Source organism: Neophocaena asiaeorientalis, unplaced genomic scaffold, assembly GCF_003031525.2.
Source record: "Neophocaena asiaeorientalis asiaeorientalis breed wild unplaced genomic scaffold, Neophocaena_asiaeorientalis_V1.1 scaffold448, whole genome shotgun sequence".
NCBI classification, from domain to species: domain Eukaryota; kingdom Metazoa; phylum Chordata; class Mammalia; order Artiodactyla; family Phocoenidae; genus Neophocaena; species Neophocaena asiaeorientalis.
Genome location: NW_020174920.1, coordinates 295751 through 316533, shown reverse-complemented (window position 1 = coordinate 316533; position 20783 = coordinate 295751). Strand labels below are relative to the sequence as shown.

Here is a 20783-nt window from a genome sequence, read left to right as displayed (position 1 = left end):
ATGTGTTCAAAAGCATTTCTGTAGGGTATATACCTAGGAGTGAAACTGATGGACCATCAGTCATGCATGCACATCTCTAATATTACCAATTAATGCCAAATCATTTTTACCCCTAGTTGTAGTAGTGAATGAAAGTTTATACTCTTATTTACAATTTATAGTCCAAGTAGCAGTGTATGAGAATTCCAGTTGTTCCATATTCTCACCACCATGTGGTACTATCAGACTTTTAAATTTCAACTATTCTGGGTGGTATATAGTGATGTGTTATTTTAGTTTTAATTTGCAAGTTCCTGACTACTAATGGGGCTGACAAAATCTTTTTATGTTTATTGGCCATTTGTATTTCTTATTTTGTGAAGATGACAAAAGTCTTCGTGTTATTGTGAAACATAAAACACAGTTGTTATTTACTACAAAGTGATCATTCTATGAATACCATCCAGATCAAATAGAAAACATTGTCAGCAGCCCAGAAGCCCTCTTTGTGCCCCTTCTCACATTTCAAGAACTTCTCCCAATTTTCTACCAGATAGTCTGCTCTTAAAGATTTACAGGAATTCTTCATGATTATGGATATACACATTATATTATCTATATGTGTGTTCCAAATATTTTATCCCACTCTGTGACTTTCATTTTCACTCTCTCAAGGTCGTCTTTTGATGTACAGAAGTTATTAACATACACTATAATCCAGTTTATTATTTTATGATTAGTGCTTTATACATCTCTTTAAGAAATCTTCCATTACTCAATATTCATTTACAAATACGCCTTTATTTTGTTATAAAAGTTTTATTAATTTGCTTTTTCCCATTCATATCTATAATCCTCCAGTATTATATTTTTGTGTATAGTGTGAAATAGAATGTATATATATATTTTTCGCAGCAAGACATTCTGTTTTAATTTTTAAGTCAAGTCATACAAACAGAACAAAATAATGCTGTACAGTGGAAAAATTAAAGTGTGTGCTGTGAAAAATAAGCCTCTCTCCCACTTCATACACCCCCCAACTCTGCTAGTTATTCTCTCATTGTAACTAAGAGTTTTATAATTTGAAATATTTATAGAGCTGGGCAAATAAACAAATACAGTGTTTTAAAGTGAGCTTTCTCATTCAGTTTTATTGTTTTCAATATATCCATTGCTAGCCTTTTTACAGCTCTGGATTGACATTTTATTTTGTAACACCCGGCTCATTTCATCTTTATTCTTCTCTAGGTTGTGAGTCTGATTCTCAGGCTTCACCAGTTTGGAGTGGTTCTTTGATTTTGTTTCTCACAGTGGTCATAATACTGGAGTTTAGGAACTCATTCTCAGGCCTCTATTCCCTCTCTCCACTGCTTAATTCTACACATATTGTTTCCCCTGTATCTCATAAATTTCCATTTATTGCCACATGAACAAACAGAAAAGACAGACCTTATTTGAACTGTATTACAGACTTACAGACATCAACACTTAATGTGACCCCTTTCCAATTACAGGGGACTCTTTTGCCATATTTAAAGGAGACAGGGATATTTTTCCCTCAAAAAACAAAACAAAACAAAAAAACCTAGTTCATCTAGTTATTACAGGTGAAGCTTTTGGGTTTGGATTTCCTTTCTGGACATTTCCCTATACAATCTCATTCACTCTTAAAGGTTCAAGTAACATCTACAGCAGGGGTTGGCAAACTGTATCTATAAAGTAGTTGAAAAAAAAATTTTAGGCCTTGTTGGCCATGCAATCTTTGAAACAACTACTCAGCTTTGCCATTGTAGCTCAACATCAGCCACTGACTGAATAAAAGCAAATGGGTTTGGCTAGATCCCAATAAAACTCTATTTACAAAAACAGGTGTTGGGCCAGATTGGGCCCACGGGCTGTACTTTACCTACCCATCATCTATAAAATGATTATCACATAGCTCCAGGTTCTAGCCCTCACCTGAGCTCTATATCTAGCTGTTTTTTGTACTATCCTCACCAGAACATTCTATGTGAACCTCAAACATGACATGTTTACAATTCCTTATTTTCTCCTCTAAGTCTTATAATTTTAGTTAAGGATTTCCAAGCTCGAAATCTTGAGGTCATTCTTTACTCCTCCCTTTCTTTCTCACCATGCTTGCCTCTATATCTATCTCATCAATTCTAAACCAGAAATGAGTCTTCAATTTGGCTTCTTCCCTCCAGCCCCACTTCCATAGCCTTTCTTGAAATCCCCTAATAACTTTTTCTCGCAATATCCTAACTAATTTCTCCCTATAGTCAGTTTCTGACCACTCTCTAAGCTATGTCTACACTGCCATCCCTTCTTCCTCTTTGGTTCCAACATGGACGTTCACAGACATTCACATAGCCCACAATGTATATATTATACTTTCAAACACCGAATATCTCAAAAACTTCCACAACAATCCACCCCCCCTTTTACTCTGGGCCTTTTGCTATATCTTAGAATGCCACACCTCTGCAATGTCACTTTATTCTGTGAGGCCTGTCTCCCTTGCAATTAGTTACTTCCTCAGACAAACTCCCCTCACTGTGCAAAAACCTCTATTAACATACTACTTCATGTTCTAACTATGTATTTACAGAGCTGTCTTTCCCAGCAGACTACGACCTTTTAGAGAAAGGAATACACCTCATTCACCTTTGAATTCCTAGTACTAAGCAAAGTTCCTGGCACAGGATAAGTGTTTAATACATTTTTAAATGAATGAATGAATGAATAAAAGAGTTCATGAGTAATTTCCATGGGCTCCTTATGTGTTCCATTTAGGAGCCATGAAGGCTTAGGTATATCACTTTACCTCTTTGAATCCAGGTGTCTCATAAATAAAGCCAGGATAATACTGCCTACATTACACAGCATTTTGATGAGGATGAATGTATGCTGTAAGCTATAGATAGCAATAACATTTTAGTGCTATTGTTGTTAATAAAAACCTTTAGTAATCTGCACATTTTATAACATTGACACAGAATTTAGAATTTAAAAATATCTTAGCCTATATCAGAAATAATTTTCCAAATAGGTAAATATGTTTCCAGTGAATTGTAGATCTTAATAATAGAAAATAGAAAATAACATTTAAATATAAATCATTTACCTCAACACCATCCTAAAAAAATAATAGTTTACACAAACTTGCCGACATCTAATTTAAGTATGAGGATGAATACTTACTTACAAACTATGACTGTTTAGTGGGAACGTTTCAAATAAAATAATACTGATAAAATTCACCTTACATCAAAGAACTCAATAGTGTTACCTTAAAAATAATGATAAAGTTAGATCAATGCTGACGACATTATTTGTAAAGGCTCACAAACACTTTACACCTAAAAATATTTAAAGAAATCTTAGAAGTCTTTAGACTTCTAAAGTGTTGTTTTTTTAAAAAAATTTGCTGGTCTCTAATTGGGCACACATATCTGGATAGGATCTAAAATCGGTATTGTAGTAGTTTCTTTTTCCTACAATTAGGCAGATTTGTGGAAAAGGAAGTTAAAATAGAATAGTCGCATGGAAAACCTTGAGTCATCTTAAATAAGGACTTTCTGAATTGTAAGTACACACAATATCACACATACACACTTATATATATATATATATATATACACATATACACCAAAATCAAGAACTTGACTTAAGTGGATATTAGGAGTTTGGGGGACCTTGATTAAGCATATTATTTTGGCTTAGGAAGAGACACCCTAAACATCCCTGAGATAAATTTAGAAGTACCCAAATAGGTAGGGGTCCATATCATCATCTACATTTGATATCTGATTGCTTAATTAGCTAATTATAAAAAGAAAAGGATTTCTCAGGGTATATGCCCAGTAGTGGGATTGCTGGGTCGTATGGTAGTTCTATTCGTAGTTTTTTAAGGAACCTCCATACTGTTCTCCATAGTGGCTGTACCAATTCACATTCCCAGCAGCAGTGCAAGAGTGTTCCCTTTTCTCCACACCCTCTCCAGCATTTATTGTTTCTAGATTTTTTGATGATGGCCATTCTGACTGGTGTGAGGTGATACCTCATTGTAGTTTTGATTTACATTTCTCTAATGATTAATGATGTTGAGCATTCTTTCATGTGTTTGTTGGCAATCTGTATATCTTCTTTGGAGAAATGTCTATTTAGGTCTTCTGCCCATTTTGGGATTGGGTTGTTTGTTTTTTTGATATTGAGCTGCTTGTATATTTTGGAGATTAATCCTCTGTCAGTTTGCAAATATTTTCTCCCATTCCAAGGGCTGTCTTTTCGTCTTGTTTATGGTTTCCTTTGCTGTGCAAAAGCTTTTAAGTTTCATTAGTTCCCATTTGTTTTTATCCCACTACGGGGCATATACCCTGAGAAAACCATAATTCAAAAAGAGTCATGTATCGCAATGTGCATTGCAGCACTGTGTACAACAGCCAGGACATGGAAGCAACCTAAGTGTCCATCGACAGATGAATGGATAAATAAAATGTGGCACATATATACAATGGAATATCACTCAGCCATAAAACAAAACAAAATTGAGTTATCTATAGTGAGGTGGATGGACCTAGAGTCTGTCCTACAGAGTGAAGTAAGTCAGAAAGAGAAAAACAAATATCAAATGCTAACACACACATATACGGAATCTAAAAAAAAAGAAATGGTTCTGAAGAAGCTAGAAGCAGGACAGGAATAAAGACGCAGATGTAGAGAAATGGACTTGAGGACACGGGGAGGGGGAAGGGTAAGCTGGGACAAAGTGAGAGAGTGGCGTGGACATGTATGCACTACCAAGTGTAAAATAGATAGCTAGTGGGAAGCAGCCGCATAGCACAGGGAGATCAGCTCGGTGCTTTGTGACCACCTAGAAGGGTGGGATAGGGAGGGGGGAAGGGAGACGCAGGAGGGAGGGAATATGGTGATATATGTATATGTATAGCTGATTCACTTTGTTATATAGCAGAAACTAACACACCATTGTAAAGCAATTATACTACAATAAAGACGTTTAAAAAAAAGAAAAGTGTCTCTGATATTACTAATGTCTGTGGTGTTGTACAAATCTCCTTTGTCTTTCTCTTTTACAAACATCTTTGCTATAGTCCAAAGTCCCAGCAGGCCAATGACTGTGTAAAGGCTGCAGTATTTGACAGTTCCGTCATGTTGGAAAAATATTCAGGGTATGCTATTCCTGCACTGCTTGTGAAAAAAACAATGTAGGATTATGCTAATATTATACTAAAAATTATGCAATTTCAAGGTCTTGGTTTGGCACAATTAGCACCCTGTAAAAATACTCAAAGTAATAAAAATAGTCTGCTATTAGTGAGCTGTAATGTTACCTTTAACATTAGGATATTTTGGGAAAAATTAAATACAGAAACTGATTCAGCAGTCTAAATAAAATAATCTATATTTCTTAAGAAGTTTAAGATAAAATTCTTTTTGAGGACCTGATATATTCATGGATCTCCTTTACAAAATGTTAGCATTTAATTTAAATTTATACATCTTTAGAATATAGTCTCACATTTTGTATGAAGACATAATAGTTTCAATTCAACACAGGCCATAGCATGGACATATATACACTACCAAACATAAAATAGATAGCTAGTGGGAAGCAGCCACATAGCACAGGGAGATCAGCTCAGTGCTTTGTGACCCCCTAGAGGGGTGGGATAGGGAGGGTGGGAGGAAGACGCAAGAGGGAAGAGATATGGGGACATATGTATATGTATAGCTGATTCACTTTGCTATACAGCAGAAACTAACACACCGTTGGAAAGCAATTATACCCCCAATAAAAATTTAAAAAACAAAACAAAAAAAAAACCCCAAACAAAATACATAAATAAAACAGGCCATAGGGGACTTCCCTGGGGGTCCAGTGGTTAAGACTCTGTGCTTCCACTGCACAGGGTGCAGGTTCAATCCCTGGTCAGGGAACTAAGATCCTGCATGCCTACGTGGCGTGGCCAAAAATAAAATAATAATAATAATAAAACAGGCCATAAAACAAAGAAGCTGTGCAGCTTAAGAAGTTTGAAGACAGGTAAACATGGGTTTGATATTCTGCTTTATTGCTTAATAGTGCTTTGTAAACTTCAGCAGGTGATTTAATTTGCTAGTTTTATAATTCTCATTTGTGAAATAGGCATGATAATATCCACTTCACAAAACTGTTATGAGGATTAGGAATAATATAGTCAAGTTTGTTAAGCACATAGTAAGTGCTCACTCAATGTTGGCAATAACAATAATCATAATATCCAGATGTATACAAATATGAATATATAAATATTATATATATAAATAGCCATGTGATATAAATGTAATTACCATGCTCATAAAATATTATTAAAATTTCAAATATATATATGATCATTTTCTTTTCAATATGTATCTATAATTGAAGAAAATATGTATGACTCCTGTACATTTCCTCATGCACACACAAAAGGAGAGCATCTTCAGGTAGATCTAGTATTCTTGTCATGTAAGACTCAGACATTTCACTATGTGTAAAATGATTTTATTGCTCTTATAATTGAGCAAACCTATACTACTATAGCAAATGGAGTCATCTGTCTTTCCTGGTTTCTTTCTAAATGAGGGAGGGACAGTGCCCTTGATTTGGCTACAAAATTAACGTCAATTGTTTTCTGCTAAGGGAGAATGGGGGGGGAAGGTGAACATATTTTGATCTTCAGGGCAAATAATACATTTAGGTGTCATTATCTTCTCAAAAGTATTAAAACACAAATTCCAAATATGCAGGGTAAGATCAAAAAATAGAAAAGTATGACATTTTCCTTCTTAGGCTACCAAAAGGTTCATTTCCTCCATAGGCTGTTACAGCAAATCAAAATATACCACTTGAGATCAGATTATACAAGTGTCTCTTTTTTACATGGGCACTCATTTTTTTCAACCATTATTAAAAATAAAGATTAAGATTACTGTGTATCTCAGAATATATTTGGCATGAGAGCACAATAACACAAATAGAAAAACAAAATTGAAACAATTAACTCTTCACTTAGCTTGATTCTACATGGGCTTATACAGTTTCGCTGGGACTATTACCTTCCACAAGGCTGCTTTTCCTATTAAGGTAGTTATAATTAACAAGAGCCCACACACACATAATGGTTATGAATGGTAGATACCACATTAATGAACATATACAAGCTATTATTTTTCCTAATTTTACTACATTTCATTTTTTTAACATCTTTATTGGAGTATAATTGCTTTACAATGGTGTGTTAGCTTCTGCAGTATAACAAAGTGAATCAGCTATACATATACATATACATATATCCCCATATCTCCTCCCTCTTGCGTCTCCCTCCCACCCTCCCTATCCCACCCCTCTAGGTGGACACAAAGCACTGAGCTGATCTCCCTGTGCTATGTGGCTGCTTCCCACTAGCTATCTATTTTACATTTGGTAGTATATATATGTCCATGCCACTCTCTCACTTCCTCCCAGCTTACCCTTCCCCCTCCCCGTGTCCTCAAGTCCATTCTCTATGTCTGCATCTTTACCGTATGTTAACACATATATACGGAATACATTTCATTTTATTAGAACCAATCTCAAAGTTTATGTAATTTAAAAAATTAATAGTGGCATTTATAATTGTCAGCTCATTCTAAAATAATTTTCCAGGGCTTCCCTGGTGGTGCAGTGGTTAAGAATCTGCCTGCCAATGGAGGGGACACGGGTTTGAGCCCTGGTCTGGGAAGATCCCACATGCCTCGGAGCAGCTAAGCCCGTGCGCCACAACTACTAAGCCTGCACTCTAGAGCGCGTGAGCTACAACTACTGAAGCCCGCGCGCGTAGAGCCCGTGCTCAGCAACAAGAGAAGCCACCGCAATGAGAAGTCTGCACACTGCAATGAAGAGTAGCCCCCGCTCGCCGCAACTAGAGAAAGTCCACGCGCAGCAACTAAGACCCAACACAACCAAAAATAAATAAAATAAATTTATAAAAAAAAATAAAATAATTTTCCAAACAAAGAAAAAAATTCCCATTTTACTACTGTAAGTTGGGCTTCAAACATGCAGAAATAGTACAATAGGAAAAGAACAAATTTAGAAGAGCCAAGTGGAGTTAACAGAGAATTAGTTTAAAATTACACCAGACTAACATTTCAATTAGAAATAGCAAGGAGAAAATATCTAGGCTATCAGAGGTTGTAAGCAGGAAAGAAAATAAGAACCATGACCTATTTTGCTGGGAGTTGTATCCATAAGTCAAAGGGAAAGTGTCCAAAGGACTTTCTTATAAAGTTAGATAAGCAGTAATTAATTTCAAGGCAGATTTCTGGTTATGTATGTGTGTGTATGTACATACATATATATATATTTTATATAGACAAACACATGACAAATAAATATGCCAGGAGTACCTTATTAGGAATATGACTGTGATGCTCATTTTAGTTGAGTCTGCTGCTCCCCTGAACATGGGGTGGACTCCCCCACTCCTACTCCCCAGGATAGATGTCCTATGGGAGCAGGCCAGTTCCAGCACAGCATCACACCTTTGCTTCAAATTCACTGAACTAAAATCTGACCCAACCCTAGCAAGTATAACTCAAGGAAACTTTCATCATATCTGACTTACTAAGTTATGAGTAAGTATCATCATAAAAATCAAGCTCCTTTTGCTATTTCACATTCCACCTTATTAAAAGCACAAGTGTATGAGGAAAATATTCTTGGCATAAAACTACTACAGTCATTAAATTTTTTCTTTCCTACACCTGAAGGCACATGTCTAAACCTGTAGGGGTTACTTTATTATTTAATTAGAGCAGATTCTTTTCTATCATTTTAGGTGTTTCATCTGAAGTTCGATTAACATCAGTATATGCTGTGCTCTCAAGCGAGTAAATATAGTTTGTGAAGAAAGAGAAAAGAGTAGAAGCAAATTTTTTTTAAAAAAAATTAATACGTGTAAAGAAACAACTCCTAAGAAATAAAATATCCATGTTCACAGCCCACAGCCCATAAATGCACATGATGTATAGTATTTGCCTGTTTTATTTAACCATTAATTCATTCCTTTAATAAACTTTTATTGAATGCTTAGTATTGAAGCTGTCAGAATGTTCAATTCAGGGGGTATTAAAGATGAAAAAAGATACTATCCCTGCCAATGAGAAACTCCCAGTTTAACGTGTGTATTAACTATTTTAATGAGGGCATGAGCCAAAATTGTAACATATAAAGTACTTGCCCAGTGCACATCCTGCCTTTCCATTTCAAAGTACACTGGTTCAACTTTGAAATGCCAACACTTAGATTTCTCTGCCTGAGGACTCCCTCTGGCTGCAGAAGTCTGCTTTGCCTACTTATATGGCAAGACAAAACTGCTCAGGAATTAACACCCCTGGAAGCAGCTCCCCAACAATAACTGATGGAAATTAATGTATAAATACCCCCAGTTCATCAGGCACCCTCAAGTGGGATAACTCTGAGTTATATCTTTTACACTGTCTCTCAAAGTTTCCTCATGGGGATTAAGCTCCAGAAACCCAAAGTGTTAACTGAGTTGAAAACATACCTTTTACTGGCTTCCTTCCAGTTCCTATCTCACTTCCCTGAGATGTTCCCTGTACCTCCCAAATAACCTACTTGGACTGGAGTTCTTTCCTCAGCATCAGCTTTTGGGGGAATCCAAATGAAGACAAAAGACAATGCCAGCATAAAGGAGAAGTCTATCCTAAAGGATTATGAGAGTAAAAGGGAGAAAGTTGTTAGGGGAGGCATCACAGTAGACTGGGGTCTAGAAGGGTAAGCAGAGGTATCTCAGAGAAAGAAGGAAGGGCATTATATGAAGCAGAGCCTGCATGTGTGAAGGCTTAGACTAGTGGTTCTAAAATTAACATCAACGGCCTAGAGGGCTTCTTAAAACACAGATTGCTGAGCCTTACCTTCAGAGTTTCTAATATCAAAGGCCTAAGAATTTTTATTTCTAACAAGTTCCCAGGTGATGCTGATGCTGCTAGTTTGGGAACCACTGGCATGAAGGGAATGGCCAAATGATAGGTGGGCAAGAGGGACTGGATTAAGATTATGAAGACTTATGAATGTACTGTGACCTAAACTTTTTTTTTGGGGGGGGGGTTCATTATGGCTAAAATTTTTATTGCAAAGAAAAGCATATGAAACGAAAGTACTAAATAATTGTAGATTTGTGTAATACAATAAATGACAAAATCCTTGGAGAGAGAACATACAGAATATTTTTTATATAGATCCCAACAGGATTTCTCAGCCTATATTTTACGCCCAAATTTTGCATATATGTAAAATATAATCCCTATTTCCCACTAACTCTATGACTATTAGTTTGGCAGCTTCATGTTTCTCACAGGCTATGGGCATGGGCCACAGCATAACTAGCTGGTCCAACAATCAGCCAGCAGGGCCAGCAGCACAGAAGACATACATGACCACAGGAAGCAGAAGGCATTAATTGTCTATAGCTGCCCTCCACTGTGAGAGAGCACTGCATTTTTTCCCTGAAAGAGAGGGTTAATTATGTTGGGTCAAGAAAAGAGATATGGGTTATTACTAGCTGTCTTTCTGTCTTAAACCCGTACAAATGGATCATAAACAGAATGAGACCATAGCAGAAGCTTGATTACCAATCAGAGGTTTTGTTTGTTTGTTCCTTGGAAAAGGATTCCCTCCATCTACTTAATTAACACATCTATAACTTTACATATTTGATATATTTTATAGGGGTTTTTTGGTGAGAACATTTAAATTTTACTCTTAGCAAATTTCAATCATACAATATGCTGTTAACAACTATAGTCACCATGTTATACATTAGATCCTCGGACCTTATTCATCTTACAGCTTAGGACGCACAGGCTCAGCGGCCATGGCTCACGGGCCCAGCCGCTCCGCGGCACGTGGGATCCTCCTGGACCAGGACACGAACCCGTGTCCCCTGCATCGGCAGATGGACTCTCAACCACTGCGCCACCAGGGAAGCCCAGCAATCACTTTTCAACACTCTGTTTCTATGACTTTGACTTTTTTTTTTAGATTATATACATAAGTGATACCATGCAGCGTTTTTCTTTCTCTGTCTGGCTTATTTCACTTAGTATAACGACATCAAGGTCTATCTATGTTGTCACAAATGGCAGTATTCCCTTTTTCTCGTTGATGAATAATATTCTTCTGTGTGTGTGTGTATCACATCCTCTTTATCTATGCACCCACTGAGGGGCATTTAGGTTGTTTCCATATCTTGACTATTGTAAATAATGCTGCAGTGGAACACAGGAGTACAGCTATGTCTCCGATATCCTGTTTTCATTTCTTTGGATTTATATCCTGAAGTTGGAATGGTGGATCAGTTTTTTTTTTAACTTTTTGAGGAACCTCCATACTATTCTCCATAGTGTCTACACCAATTTACATTCCCACCAACACTGAACAAAGTTTCCCTTTTCTCCATATCCTAACACTTTTTATTGCTTGTCTTTTTGATGATGGTCATTCTAACAGGTGTGAGGTAATAGGCTATTATCATTTTGATGTGCATTTCCCTGATGATCAGTGATGTTGAACATCTTTTCATGTACATGTTGGCCATTTGTATGTCTGCTTTGGAAAAATGTCTATTCAGTTTCCCTGTCTACTTTTTAACTGGATTGTTTGCTTGCTATTGAGTTGCATAGGTTCTTTATATATTTTGGATATTAACCCCTTATCAGTTATATGATTTGCAAATATTTTCTCCCATTCCATAGGTTACTTTTCTATTTTGTTGATGGTTTCCTTTGCTGTGTAGAAGTTTTTTAGTTCAATGTAGTCTCATTTCTTAATTTTTGCTTTTGTCGCCTTTGTTTTTGGTGTCAAGTCCAAAAATTCATCACCAAATCAATTTCAAGGATCTTACCCCTTATATTTTCTTTTAGAAGTTTTATGGTTTCAGGTCTTAAATATGTCTTTAACCCATTTTGAGTTGATTTTGGTGTATGGTATAAGACAGAGGTCAGATTCATTCTTTTGCATGTGGCTGTCTAGTTTCCCAACACCATTTATGGAAGAGACTATCCTTTCCCCATAGTATATTCTTGGCTCTTCTGTAAAAAATTAATTGACTATATATGCATGAGTTTGTTTCTGGGCTCTCTAGTCTATTCCATTGATCTATGTGTCTGTTTTAATGCCAATATAATGCTGGTTTTGATTACTATTGCTTTGCTATATAGTTTGAAGACAGGAAGTGTGATTCCTCCAGCTTTGCTTTTCTTTCTCAAGATCGCTTTGGCTATCTGGAGTATTTTGTGGCTGCATACAAATTTTGATTGTTCAATTTCTATGAAAAACTCCATTGGAATTTTGATAGTGGTTGCACTGAATCTACAGATCGCTTCAGGTAGTATGAACATTTTAACAATATTAATTCTTCCAATCCATGAGCACAGAACATTTTTCCATTTATTTGTGTCTTCGATTTTTTTCATCAGTATCTTATGGTTTTCAGTGTACAGATCTTTCACTTCCTTGGTTAAATTTATTTCTAAGTATTTTATTCTTTTTGATGCAATTGTAAATGGGATTATTTTCTTAATTTCTCTGATAGTTCATTGTTCAGCTGATTTTTTTACATTGATTTTGTATCCTGCAACTATTCGGACTTTATTAGTTTTAACAGGTTTTGTGGTATCTTTAAAGTAATCTATATATAATATCATGCCATCTATAAATAGAGACAATTTTACTTCTTCCTTTTAGATTTGGACGCCTTTTTTTTAAAACATCTTTATTGGAGTATACTTGCTTTACAATGGTGTGTTAGTTTCTGCTTTATAACAAGGTGAATCAGCTATACATATACATATATCCCCACATCTCCTCCCTCCCATCCTCCCTATCCCACCCCACTAGGTGGACAGAAAGCACTGAGCTGATCTCCCTGTGCTATGCGGCTGCTTCCCACTAGCTATCTGTTTTACATTTGGTAGTGTATATATGTCCATGCCACTCTCTCAGTTTGTCCCACCTTACCCTTCCCTCTCCCCATGTCCTCAAGTCCATTCTCTATGTCTTTATTACTGTCTGTAATAAATACTCTATGTCTTTATTACCCCTAGGTTCATCAGAACCTTTTTTTTTTTTAAACATCCCATACATATGTGTTAGCATTTGGGATTTGTTTTTCTCTTTCTGAATTACTTCACTCTGTATGACAGACTCTAGGTCCAACCACCTCACTAAAATAACTCAATTTCACTTCTTTTTATGGCTAATATTCCATTGTATACATGTGCCACATCTTCTTTATCCATTCATCCAATGATGAACACTTAGGTTGCTTCCATGTCCTGGCTATTATAAATAGTACTGCAGTGAACACTGTGATACACGACTCTTTTTGAGTACCACAGTGTTATGGTTTTCCCGGGGTATATGCCTAGTAGTGGGATTGCTGTGTCATATAGTAGTTCTATTTTTAGTTTTTAAAGGAACCTCCATACTGTTCTCCATAGTGGCTGTATCAATTTACATTCCCACGAACAGTGCAAGAGGGCTCCCTTTACTCCACATCGTCTCCGGCATTTATTGTTTGTAGATTTTTTGATGATGGCCATTCTGACTGGTGTGAGGTGATACCTCATTGTAGTTTTGATTGGAATTTCTCTAATGATCAGTGATGTTGAGCATCCTTTCATGCGTTTGTTGGCAATGTGTATATCTTCTTTGGAGAAATGTGTATTTAGGTCTTCTGCCCATTTTTGGATTGGGTTGTTTGTTTTTTTTTTGATATTGAGCCACATGAGCTGCTTATATATTTTGGAGATTAATCTTTTGTCAGTTGCTTCATTTGCAAATATTTTCTCCCATTCTGAGGGTTGTCTTTTGGTCTTGTTTATGGTTTCCCTTGTTGCGCAAAAGCTTTGAAGTTTCATTAGGTCCCATTTGTTTATTTTTGTTTTTATTTCCATTTCTCTAAGAGATGGGTCAAAAAGGACCTTGCTGTGATTTATGTCATAGAGTGTTCTGCCTATGTTTTCCTCTAAGAGTTTGAAAGCGTCTGGCCTTAAATTTAGGTCTTTAATCCATTTGGACTTTATTTTTCTGCATGGTGTTAGGGAGTGTTCTAATTTCATTCTTTTACATGTAGCTGTCCAGTTTTCCCAGCACCACTTATTGAAGAGGCTGTCTTTTCTCCTGTATATTCTTGCCTCCTTTATCAAAGATAAGGTGACCATATATGCGTGGGTTTATCTCTGGGCTTTCTATCCTGTTCCACTGATCTGTATTTCTGTTTTTGTGCCAGTACCATACTGTCTTGATTACTGTAGCTTTGTAGTATAGTCTAAAGTCAGGAAGCCTGATTCCTCCAGTTCTGTTTTTCTTTCTCAAGATTACTTTGGCTGCTTGGGGGTCTTTTGGGATGCCTTTTATTTCTCTTTCTTGCCTAATTGCTCTGACTAGCACTTCCAGTACTATGTTGATTAAAAGTGGTGAGAGTAGGAATCCTCATCTTGCTCCTTCTTTTAGAGGAAACGCTTTTTGCTTTTCACAATTGAGTATGATGTTAGCTATGGGCTTGTCATACATACACTTTATTATGTTGAGGTATATTACCTCTATAACCATTGTCCATGAACGGACAATGAATTTTGTCAAATTATTTTTCTGCCTCTATTGAGATGATATTTTTATCCTTCACGCTGTTAAAGTGGTGTACACATGGATTGATTTGGTAGATATTGACTCATCCTTGTATCCCTGGAATAAATTCCACATGATCATGGCATATGACCCACTCAAGGTACTGTTGAATTTTGTTTGCTAATATTTTGTTGAAGATTTTTGCATCTATATTCATGAAGAACATTGGCCTGTAATCTTCTTTTCTTGTCATGTCCTGGTCTGGTTTTGGTATCAGTCTAATGCTGGTCTTGTAAAATGAGTTTGGAAGTGTTCCCTCCTGTTACACTTTTTGGAAGAGCCTGAAAAGGATTGGTATTGACTCTTTAAACTTTTAATGGAATTCACCAGTGAAGCCATCTGGTCATGAACTTTTGTTCTTTAGGAAGTATTTAATTACTGATTTAGTATCCTTATTAGTAATTGGTCTGTTCAGATTTTCTATTCCTTCATGATTCAGTCTTGGTAGGTTGTATGCTTCTAGGAATTTATCCATTTCTCTAGGTTGTTCAATTTTTTGGCATATAATTGTTCTTAATAGTCTCTTATGATTCTTTATTTTTATATGGTGTTAGCTATAATGTCTCATGTTTCATCCCTAATTGTATTTATTTGAGTCCTCTTCCTTGTTTTTCTTAGTAAGTTCAGCTAAAGGTTTGCCTATTATGTTTATCCTTCAAAAAACTAGCTCTTAGTTTCATTGATCTTTTCTATTGTCTTTTTAGTCCCTCCTTCACATTATTTCCTTTCTTCTAATAAACTTGGGTTTAGTATGTTCTTCTTCTTAGTTCTTTGAGGTGAAAAGTGAGGTTGTTTGAGATGTTTCTTTTTTCTTAATGTAGGCATTTACTGCTATAAACTTCCCTCTTAGAACTGCTTTTGCTGAATCCCATAAGTTTTGGTACGTTGCATTTCCATTTTCACTTGTTTCAAGATATGTTTTGATTTCTCTTTCGATTTCTTCTTTGATCCATTAGTTACTTTCAGAAGCATGTTGCTTAATCTCCCCGTACTTGGGAATTTCCTAGTTTTCTTCTTATAACTGATTTCTAGTTTCATACCATTCTGGTTGGAAAAGAGGCTTTGAATTGTATGATTTCAATCTTCTTAAATTCATTAATATTTGTTTTGTGGCCTAACATATGATCTATCCTGGAGAATGTTCCATGTGTACTTACAGAGAATATATATCCTGTTACTTTTGGATGGAATATTCTGTAAATCTATGTTGAGTCCATCTGGTCTAACCTGTAGTTTAAGTTCAATGTTTCTGTATTGATTTTCTCTTAGGATGATCTATCCATTTTTGAAAATGAGATATCAAAATCCCCTATTCTTATAGTCTATTTCTCCCTCTGGGTCTGTTAAGATTTGCTTTATATATTTAAGTGCTCTGATATTGGGTACATAAATATTCACAATTACTTTATGCTTTTGTTGGAAAGACCCTTTAATTATTATGTAATGCTCTTCTTTGTCACTTATTATAGTCTTACACTTAAAGTCTATTTTGTCTTATATAAGTGTACCTATCCCTTCTTTCTTTTGAGTTCCATTCACATGGAAAATATTTTTTCATCCCTTTACTTTCAGTGTCTGTGTGTGTCCTTAAATCTGAAGTGTATCTCTTGTAGGCAGCATAGAGTTAGGTTTTTTTTTTTTTTTAATCCATTCAGCCACTCTATCTCTTGATTGGAGAATTTAATCCAGTCACATTTAAAATAATTATTGATAGGTGTAGAGTTACTGTCATCATTTTGTTCATTGTTTTCTAGCTGTTTTGTAATTCCATTGTTTCTTTTTTCTTTTCTTGCTCTCCTGCTTTCTGATTTGATGATTTTCTGTAGTGGTATGCTTAGATTCCTTTTTCTTTATATTCTACGTATCTACTACAGGTTTTTGCTCTGGTAGCAAATCTATGACTCTTAATTAGAGTTCTTGAAGTAGAAAAATGAAATGGTCAGATTTGCAATTTAAAAATACAATTTTGTAAACTTTAGAGAAGATTTATGAGCTGCTGAGAAGTTAAAATAGTTGTTTAACCTTGCTACATATTGGAGTCAGTTGAGAATCTTTTTAAAAAATTACCAGAGTTTGACTTAATCGATCTGGGATGTGGTCAGAGCATCAGGATTTTTACCCAACATTTTATTATAAAAATTTGTAAATGTACAACAAAATTGAAAAAAAAAATACAGAGAAAACCTGTATGCTCAATTACTTAGAACCTAGCATGAACATTTAACTATACTGTTTTATCACATATCTATCCATCTATCCATCCTATTATCCATCCATATATTTTGATGCACTTCCAAGTAATTATAGTTATCAATATAATTCACCCAGGTACATAAGTGTGCATATCATCAAGTACAGTTCCATGTTTGTTTAGAGATTTTGGTTTTCTTTGTGAGCAATGGGATTTTTACAAACTCTTCCAAATAATTCCAACATGTCACAAAGACTATATATAGATCACTGGATTAAAAAAGGTAAGAAACATAAGAATTATTTATTATTTTTGTTATTATTATTCATTGTATCTGCACTTTCTTTACATTATGGCTAATTTAAGTAACTACATAAGGGAGTTATTAGAGAGAAGGAAATAAGATTCAGAGATAGTATTTAATCTTCCAGTGTTCGCATAGCAAGTGAGTGTTAGCAATCAAATCCAGTTTTGACTGTTCTCATAGAAGGCCACACGTTTTTCCATTTTTCCACATGCATCTAAAGCTATATGGGTGAAAATGGGAAGAAGGAGTTTAATTAGATACTTAACTTGAAGGATACCCATGAAAATTTTGGAAGAGGAAATGAAAAATTAAGGGGGCATCTTACAATTTTTCCAAGTTTTTCTAACATGGCAACTGGGTAAAAATGATTATTTTGTACAAAAGGCAAATAAAATTGATTTTAACTTTCTTTTTGTTTTGAGTATTCATCCTTCTTAGAATGCCTTAACACAAATTTTTAGTTTAAAAATATCCTTCAAGTTGCCATTAAGTGGCTATTGTTTTTGTTTTGTCATTTTTAATAACACTCTTTTACTTATAAAAATAGTGTCACTGCATAAAAGCAGAATAGTAGAGAGAAAAGAAATTTAGCATAATATTCCACCTTAACTCAACAAGTGTTGGGATAATGGAATACTTTTTCACTTTATCATTAATTTATCTCTCTAACCTAAATTTGGTGGTATTATTTAATTTCAGGATGAAATTAAATGAATACGTAACTATTGAGAAAATATTTGTGTTGATGGAATTTCCTCATATAAAATGAAAACCATATATAGTCACTGAAAGACTGATAACCGCTGAAAATCATAGACAAACTTACAATGTTAAAAGTGGTGAGAGAAAAGGAACATATTGTCTTCAAAGGAAAAAGAATTAAACCTTCAACTTACATCTCAAAAGAAACTATGGAAGCCTGAGGGCAGTTGAATGTTACCTCCATCTGTTAATCGGAATACTGATGTACAGGGCATGCCACCTTCTGGTTTACTAATTTATTGCTAAATTATACTCCAACTTGCTTGTACCAGCCTAAATTTCCAACAAAATTATGAGAGCTTGTGACTTAGATTATTTTTATTGGTAGGTTAGAATTTTTCATAAATTTTGATATGAATCATTTGTTTATAGTATTGGAAATATCTTCTTTGTTCTTAGGTCTGTTCTTTGTTTTTAATGTCTTTGCATTGTAGAGAAGTTTTTAATGAAAATAGTCAAATGTATTAATCTTTTTTCTTTATAATTTTTGCTTTGTGTTCTTGTTTTAGAAATCCTTTCTCCTAGGTCATAAAAATATTACCATATATATATACATATTTAATGCTTTTCTCTTTGTATTTAGGCAATCAGTCAATTTTTCATTTTTAATCTATTTTTATGCATGGTATGAAAAAGGGATCTAATTCTTATGCTTAGTACAAATTTTTAAATCTGTTAAATTTTATATATTTCACATATCATACTCTCACACAATGGAAAAACACATTCAAACAAATCAGATTTTGTTAGTTTTATTTCTTTTTTCTTGGTGAAAAATTTCCTGGAGTACCATTTCATACTTCAATCTGTACTGGCTTCTCTCTAGACCTGTTATATAGCGCTCGTCAAAGGATCTTCTCCACTATCTTTCTGGCACCTCCTTCCATCTCCTTCCTACATTAGATTCCTCTATTTCTGGATCCTATACTTGTTAGATAACACTAGTGCTCAACTATATTTCTAATTCCCTTCCCTCTATTGGACATATTGATGATTATAATTCCTTGTCCCCTTATAGTTAGGTGTGGCCTTGTGACTTACTTTGGACAATGAAATGTAATGGAAATGACATGTTTAACTTCCGGGTAAAGGCATTTTAAGAGTAAGGGTGACATTTTCCATACACTTGTACCGTTATGGTGAACCCTAAAGCTTCTTGTTGTGATGAAGAAATGATAGAACACAAGAGCCTCAATTAGCTAAGGGTCTTGAATGTAATGATCAGAACCCTTTGTTGACCTTTGCTGGGTATGTAGCAAGGATAAGAAATTAACCTTTGCTATTCCTAGCCAATGATATGTTGGGGTTTTTGCTTACAGTAGCATAACACAGCCAATCATGTCTAACACACTGTCTTCCTCTTGGTTTCCTTTCTCATTTAATGAAGTACTTTCTCTTATATATTTCTGAAAAATAAAAAGGCTTAAGGGAGGCAACTTTTAGAAACATTGTCTGAACATAACTTTAATCTCTCCTTACACCTAGTTTTTAGTAAGTCAGAATGTATAATTCATCTATTGCTAAGTAGCAAACTACCCCAAAACTTAGCATCTTAAAAGCAAAAACTTCTATTATCTAACAGTTCATGGGTGTCAAGAATTCAGGAGTGGCTTAGCAGGGTGGGATTGACATAGGGTATCTCATGAGTTTGCCATCAAGCTGCTTGCTATGGCTTTAGCTTCTCCACACTTGACTGGAGCTGAATGATTCACTTCTAAGCTTATTCTCAGAGCTCTTTGCAGAAGGCTTCAGTTTCTCACCAGATGCGTTTCTCCAAAGGGCTGCTCATGATATGGCCTCACACAGTGCAGGGAGAGAGAGAGAGACAGAGATAGAGAGACTCAAGACAGAAACCACAGTTTTTCTATAATTTAAACTTGGAAGTGACATATCATTAAGGAGAGGGGAATCAAGCTTCAACTCTGAAAGAGAGGACTATCAACAAATGTGTAGACATGATTTTAAAACTATCACAGAGGCTAGGATAAAAATCACTTGTACCTAGCAGCTTAAAGACAATACTCCAGGGCAGAAGACCCAATAAATATTTCTCCAAAAAAGACATACAGATGGCCAACAGGCATGTGAAAAGATGCTCAACATTGCTAATTAGAGAAATGCAAATCAAAACTACAATGAGGTATCACCTTACACTGGTCAGAATGACCATCATCAAAAAGTCTACAAATAAAAAATCCTGGAGAGGGTGTGGAGAAAAGGGAACCCTCTTACACTGTTGGTGGGAATGTAAATTGGTACAGCCACTATGGAAAACAATATGGAGATTCTTTAAAAAACTAAAAATAGACCTACCATATGATCCAGCAATGCTACTCCTGGTCACATATCCAGAGAAAACTCTAATTTGAAAAGATACATGCACTCTAATACTTATAGCAGCACTATTTATGATAGCCAAGACATGGAAGCGACCTAAATGTCTATCAACAGATGAATGGATAAAGAAGATGTGGTACATATATACAATGGAATATTACTCATCCATAAAAAAGAATAAAATAATGCCATTTGCATATCATATTAAGTGAAGTAAGCCAGACAGAGACAAATACCATATGATATCACTTATACGTGGAGTCTAAAAAATGATATAAATAAACTTAATTACAAAACAGATAAAGACTCACAGACACAGAAAGAAAACTTATGGTTAATAAAGGGGAAAGGGGGAGGGATAAATTTGGAATTAACAAATATAAATTACTATATATAAAGTAGATAAACAACAAGGACCTACTGTATAGTGTGGGGAATTGCATTCAATATCTTATAATAACCTATAATGT

At 35.2% G+C, this 20783-nt stretch overlaps 1 protein-coding gene across 1 annotated transcript in view; it reads right to left on the bottom strand.

Moving 5' to 3' along the window:
* The window catches only part of DMD (dystrophin), a 1279715-nt gene that overhangs the window by 1110699 nt on the left and 148233 nt on the right, over positions 1–20783 (bottom strand). Inside the window, exon 16 of the mRNA XM_024760455.1 lies at positions 19294–19382. Coding sequence (XP_024616223.1) covers positions 19294–19382 — 89 coding nt within the window. The remainder of the gene's footprint in view (positions 1–19293; positions 19383–20783) is intronic.